This window comes from Cylas formicarius, unplaced genomic scaffold, assembly GCF_029955315.1.
Source record: "Cylas formicarius isolate icCylForm1 unplaced genomic scaffold, icCylForm1.1 PGA_scaffold_9__14_contigs__length_23061073, whole genome shotgun sequence".
Taxonomy (NCBI): Eukaryota; Metazoa; Arthropoda; class Insecta; order Coleoptera; family Brentidae; genus Cylas; species Cylas formicarius.
In genome coordinates this window covers 15,670,496-15,676,495 of record NW_026844365.1, presented here as the reverse complement: position 1 = coordinate 15,676,495, position 6,000 = coordinate 15,670,496, and the positions used below count along the sequence as shown (strand labels likewise).

Below are 6,000 nucleotides of genomic sequence, written 5' to 3'. Positions count from 1 at the left end.
GTTAGAACGTTCTAACTACCCTCGTCCACGCCTGTGTCAGTCGAAACATGGGAACCAAGCAAGAGGCTGCGTGTGAAAAGAATCTGGTACAGTTCTTTATGGTGTGGCTGTTGAAGAGCAGCATCCTCACCAAGGATGAGTTCGCAACCATGCCGGGGGACGTCTGCCGAAATTTATCTCGTATACGCTTAGAAAAACCAATAAAAAGTCTCGACGCGCTGTTCAATAGGTTCCTAGACGAGGGAACCAAAAAATTGCAGGCAGAAATGAGGCAACGAAGAATCGGATCTGAGAAAAGGAAGATAGAAGACGTGGACGAAACCGATTGCGACCTCCGTCGACCAAAGAAGCTAATGAGCAACGTGCGAAACGTCAAAATGCTGGAGTCCCTATTCCGTTTCTCGAGAAAACCAAAGGGTTCGAAATCGGTGAAACACGCCAAAGTCTTGATAATTAACAACGAGCATTTCGACGAGACGAAACACCTCTTCAGGACCGGATCCAGCGTCGACGTTGAAAATTTAAAACGATTATTCAAAGCTGATGGAACGGAAGTGATAGACCATAAGGATAAAAGTCGCGAAGAAATCAGAACGATCGTCAGGGAATTTGCCGAAAGCGAAATCCAACAGGACTCTGCCTTTGTGTTCGTGATGAGCCACGGCGAGGATTTGGGTACCGATACGTCTATAATATGCAACGAAAAAGATCAAGAAACTAACCGATTGACGGTGAATGAAATAGTGGATTATTTCTCAAGGGATAAATGCCATCGGTCGTTCCGCGGAAAACCGAAAATCTTCCATTTCAACTTGTGCAGAGGCAAGCTTCAAGATGAGGTTCCAGAGGAAGGGGACTACCACAGAAATCTAGAAGATGTGCTAATTGTGCATTCCACTTTACCTCGTTCAGTGTCGCATCGCAATCCTAAAAATGGCTCGCGTTCTGTGGAGTCTATATGCGCTGTGTTTGACCAACAGGACGGTTCTCAACCCATCGACAGATTATTCAGTATGGTCGATCAACGGTTGAGGGAGAACAGGAGAGGCGGCGTAGTCCAGACGTTGGAAATCCAGAACATTGGTTTTAACACGTTATTTTATCTCCCGCCTCGTCGAAAAAAGTCACAAAAGAAAAAGGCTGTCAATAAGGACTATTCTGTTTACTGAACATGTCTGCCATAAACTTCACCTTTTAAAATTAAAATTGTATTATTTTTTAAATTAAATTTCCACTAATGTATCTCTGTATATTCTACCATATTAATTTGATAAATCAGAATTGCAAAATCTTTCTCTATCTCTCTCAAATTGTATTATTTTTTTAAAAATAATTGTCACTGATATGAATCTGTTTCTGCTTATACATTGGAATTGGAATTTCTCTCTCGCTCTCTCTGACGTCCGTTGAAACAGCATACGCAGGCTGTGTTTAGAAGAGGAAGAAACTACCACCATTAGCTGGGAGGCACATCATTAAGAGAAATCCAAAATCCCCGTGAAACAGTTACTGTACTTCCTCCAGAATACAAGGCTCTATGAAGGTATTAATGTTGCTCTCTATCTAAGAATGGCAGAAACTCCCCTTACCTTCACGCACTTTTTGAATACAAAACAAAAGGAACATTTGTTTATCAAGTTTAAACATGAATTGGGAATGAGATAGAGCTAGATTCTGCTAACAATTTTAGAACGATTTAAGGGTAGAGCTATATTAAGAAAAAAATTGTTTTCTATTTTTAGATGCGTTTTGTATCTGCACGTAAAGGAGGGTGGCTTGAACCACAGCACTTAGCACTCAACAGGGCAATTAAGTCTCTTCATAGAAATAAATACAACGCTTGCCTCAGTGAAATAATAATAACAAATGAGTGATTCTGGTCTTACATGCAGTAATATATCAGAAATTTAATTATTTTACGCGTGCCACTAGTTGACAAGTTAGAAAAGCGTTATAAACAAACTTAATTACAACTAGCTCGTTAGCGCGATTGAGATTGATAGCCTAAGATTTATTGAACACAAATTTAGGTACGATGTAGTCTACCTTGGCCACTTATAGTGTGGCCCGGAGGAGACGTGCCATTGTCATCACAATCACCGAGAGCTAGATGTGATATTCAGCATTACCTCCAAGGCTATAGTAATTCGATAAACATTATCTCCTAGGAACGAAGATTTTATGCACAAATAAATAAATAAATAAAAATGATTTTGCTAATCGCCGATTGAGGAACACTAGATAAGCGTTTATGCTCCAGGCATGCGCTTGAATATATGAATCAGTTGTCAGATAGTTTTCCGGATGGCTTTATTTTTATTATAAATGCTAGTTTAAAGTCAGAAAATATCTGCAATGATATCTACATGTACATTCAAAAATCTTAAATATATCGAAGTTGTTTAATTTTTTTAAAAAGATTTTTGTTGTGTCAAAGTTAACGTTTCTGTTAAAAAAAGTGAGTTATTGTGATTGCTGAAAGTTTGTATTAACTTTTTAAAATAAAATTGCGCTAAACAATTCGCAAATGTTTTGTGATTGATATCGAATTTATTTTAATATTTGGAACAAATCTGAAGTCATGAGCTTTATCAAATATTGGTCTTATATACCGAAATATTAAAAAAAAATTATATTTTAAATTTTTAAAACTTCCCTCTGGTTCCAAGCGCTCACCATATTTATGATAGGGACTTACCAAATTGGGTACATATGGAAATGCATATTTTTTAAAGTTAAGATACTATATGAATGCAGTGATATTTACTAATACAATCTTCCACCATTTATCTTAACTGTAAAATTAGATATTACACACTATATAGGTAGCTACCTACATACTGCTTGGATAGGTTTCAAATTATATTCTATTTATTCTTTCATATGCCCTAATATAAATGTTTTATTAAAGCCTTTTAGGACAGAAGATTCCCTTTTTTTAATGATAAATTGTAATAAATAGATATATGTGTATGTATTAATTTAAGCACAAAAACGCTTATTTTTTAGTGTTTAGTAAAATACATACAGGTATTTAAATAAATCAAGATAGTGCAAACTTTAATATATTTTGTAAAATCAAAATATGTTTTTTGCTTTAAAAAATTGATTTTTCTACTATGTCCAACTGATCCCAAATTGTTAGGAATCAGACATTTTGTTCCTAAGTAATTACCAACTCCAGTTTTTTAAATATTGATTAAAAATTTTAGTTTAGTTTGTAACTAAAGCAAAAATATACAAAAATAAGACAAAAAAAATATTAACTCCAACATTATCATTCATTACAGTTATAAAAACAACATTCTTAACTTTAATTATTATTTACACATGTAGGAGAATGTTTCTTAATAAATAATTGCAACGATCTAAAAATTCAAAATTTCAAACTCTATTCATCTTCATATGCAGTAAGATGATCCAATTTTAACTCAACTCCTTTTTTTGGTTTATTTAACTTGGATCTTTTGGCTTTAACCTCTTGTCCCACCACATATTCTGCCATAACCAACCTAGAATTTTCAAATGAAGACTTATTTTCAGCCGTCTGGTGTGTGGTATGTTCGCGTTTTAAAAAGCGCCTTTTAAAGATAATTTTTGAAGGTAACTCTTCCAGTTCCTCACTTTCTTCCTCCATACCACTCTCTATCTTCTTTCTTTCTGCTAACTCTTTTAGAAAAGACATAGCAGATTTTGTGTTGCTTTCTTCAGTAATATCGTCCACACCTTCTAATGAATATCTCGTCCACTTGTGAGGGTTTTTTTTAAAGTCAGGCATACGATTGACATAATTTCTTGGCGCAGGATTTTGAGGTTTTTTAAAAATGCTTTCCCTGCCCTTGAAATGCTTCGTTTCTACCCTAGTAACTTTTGATTTTTCTCTGATATAAGACTTCTGTTGCTCTAAATCTTCTGACATTATATCATCTTGAATCAATGTTCCAGTATCATTGTTTGAAGCTTTTTGGTTACTTTCCAAAACGAAAAGCTGATCGAATATTTGTTTCTGCCTATTCCTAAAATCGGAATCACCAGAATTTAACCGAAAGGAGCTCATTTCTTATGTACGATCGATAATTTTATATATAAATATAAATTTAAATCGTGTCGCATTAAAAGGGACGACACATTTCGCAGATGCACACTTCGAATCGCGGATTAATCAAGATAAAATATGTGATCACAGACCCCCCACCCCACACCGCAGATAAGCGTTTATGCAGGCATGCACTTGAACAAGTGAATCAGTCATCGGGTGGTTTTCCGGATAGTTAGAACGTTCTAACTACCCTCGTCCACGCCTGTGTCAGTCGAAACATGGGAACCAAGCAAGAGGCTGCGTGTGAAAAGAATCTGGTACAGTTCTTTATGGTGTGGCTGTTGAAGAGCAGCATCCTCACCAAGGATGAGTTCGCAACCATGCCGGGGGACGTCTGCCGAAATTTATCTCGTATACGCTTAGAAAAACCAATAAAAAGTCTCGACGCGCTGTTCAATAGGTTCCTAGACGAGGGAACCAAAAAATTGCAGGCAGAAATGAGGCAACGAAGAATCGGATCTGAGAAAAGGAAGATAGAAGACGTGGACGAAACCGATTGCGACCTCCGTCGACCAAAGAAGCTAATGAGCAACGTGCGAAACGTCAAAATGCTGGAGTCCCTATTCCGTTTCTCGAGAAAACCAAAGGGTTCGAAATCGGTGAAACACGCCAAAGTCTTGATAATTAACAACGAGCATTTCGACGAGACGAAACACCTCTTCAGGACCGGATCCAGCGTCGACGTTGAAAATTTAAAACGATTATTCAAAGCTGATGGAACGGAAGTGATAGACCATAAGGATAAAAGTCGCGAAGAAATCAGAACGATCGTCAGGGAATTTGCCGAAAGCGAAATCCAACAGGACTCTGCCTTTGTGTTCGTGATGAGCCACGGCGAGGATTTGGGTACCGATACGTCTATAATATGCAACGAAAAAGATCAAGAAACTAACCGATTGACGGTGAATGAAATAGTGGATTATTTCTCAAGGGATAAATGCCATCGGTCGTTCCGCGGAAAACCGAAAATCTTCCATTTCAACTTGTGCAGAGGCAAGCTTCAAGATGAGGTTCCAGAGGAAGGGGACTACCACAGAAATCTAGAAGATGTGCTAATTGTGCATTCCACTTTACCTCGTTCAGTGTCGCATCGCAATCCTAAAAATGGCTCGCGTTCTGTGGAGTCTATATGCGCTGTGTTTGACCAACAGGACGGTTCTCAACCCATCGACAGATTATTCAGTATGGTCGATCAACGGTTGAGGGAGAACAGGAGAGGCGGCGTAGTCCAGACGTTGGAAATCCAGAACATTGGTTTTAACACGTTATTTTATCTCCCGCCTCGTCGAAAAAAGTCACAAAAGAAAAAGGCTGTCAATAAGGACTATTCTGTTTACTGAACATGTCTGCCATAAACTTCACCTTTTAAAATTAAAATTGTATTATTTTTTAAATTAAATTTCCACTAATGTATCTCTGTATATTCTACCATATTAATTTGATAAATCAGAATTGCAAAATCTTTCTCTATCTCTCTCAAATTGTATTATTTTTTTTAAAATAATTGTCACTGATATGAATCTGTTTCTGCTTATACATTGGAATTGGAATTTCTCTCTCGCTCTCTCTGACGTCCGTTGAAACAGCATACGCAGGCTGTGTTTAGAAGAGGAAGAAACTACCACCATTAGCTGGGAGGCACATCATTAAGAGAAATCCAAAATCCCCGTGAAACAGTTACTGTACTTCCTCCAGAATACAAGGCTCTATGAAGGTATTAATGTTGCTCTCTATCTAAGAATGGCAGAAACTCCCCTTACCTTCACGCACTTTTTGAATACAAAACAAAAGGAACATTTGTTTATCAAGTTTAAACATGAATTGGGAATGAGATAGAGCTAGATTCTGCTAACAATTTTAGAACGATTTAAGGGTAGAGCTATATTAAGAAAAAAATTGTT

At 37.0% G+C, this 6,000-nt stretch overlaps 2 protein-coding genes across 2 annotated transcripts; both read left to right on the top strand.

Annotated features, from left to right (window-relative positions):
* On the top strand, positions 1–1,244 carry LOC132707450 (caspase-7-like). Its single transcript, XM_060679314.1, has one exon. It carries the CDS (start codon positions 48–50, stop codon positions 1,167–1,169), a length of 1,122 nt encoding a protein of 373 aa, XP_060535297.1. The 5' UTR covers positions 1–47; the 3' UTR covers positions 1,170–1,244.
* Positions 1,245–4,270: 3,026 nt separating this feature from the next.
* LOC132707447 (caspase-7-like) lies at positions 4,271–5,514 on the top strand. Its single transcript, XM_060679313.1, has one exon. It carries the CDS (start codon positions 4,318–4,320, stop codon positions 5,437–5,439), a length of 1,122 nt encoding a protein of 373 aa, XP_060535296.1. The 5' UTR covers positions 4,271–4,317; the 3' UTR covers positions 5,440–5,514.
* Positions 5,515–6,000: the final 486 nt, after the last annotated feature.

Bases quoted from the DNA above. Each gene is read 5' to 3' on its own strand.
- LOC132707450 (XM_060679314.1), top strand. From the start codon at position 48: ATGGGAACCAAGCAAGAGGCTGCGTGTGAAAAGAATCTGGTACAGTTC.
- LOC132707447 (XM_060679313.1), top strand. From the start codon at position 4,318: ATGGGAACCAAGCAAGAGGCTGCGTGTGAAAAGAATCTGGTACAGTTC.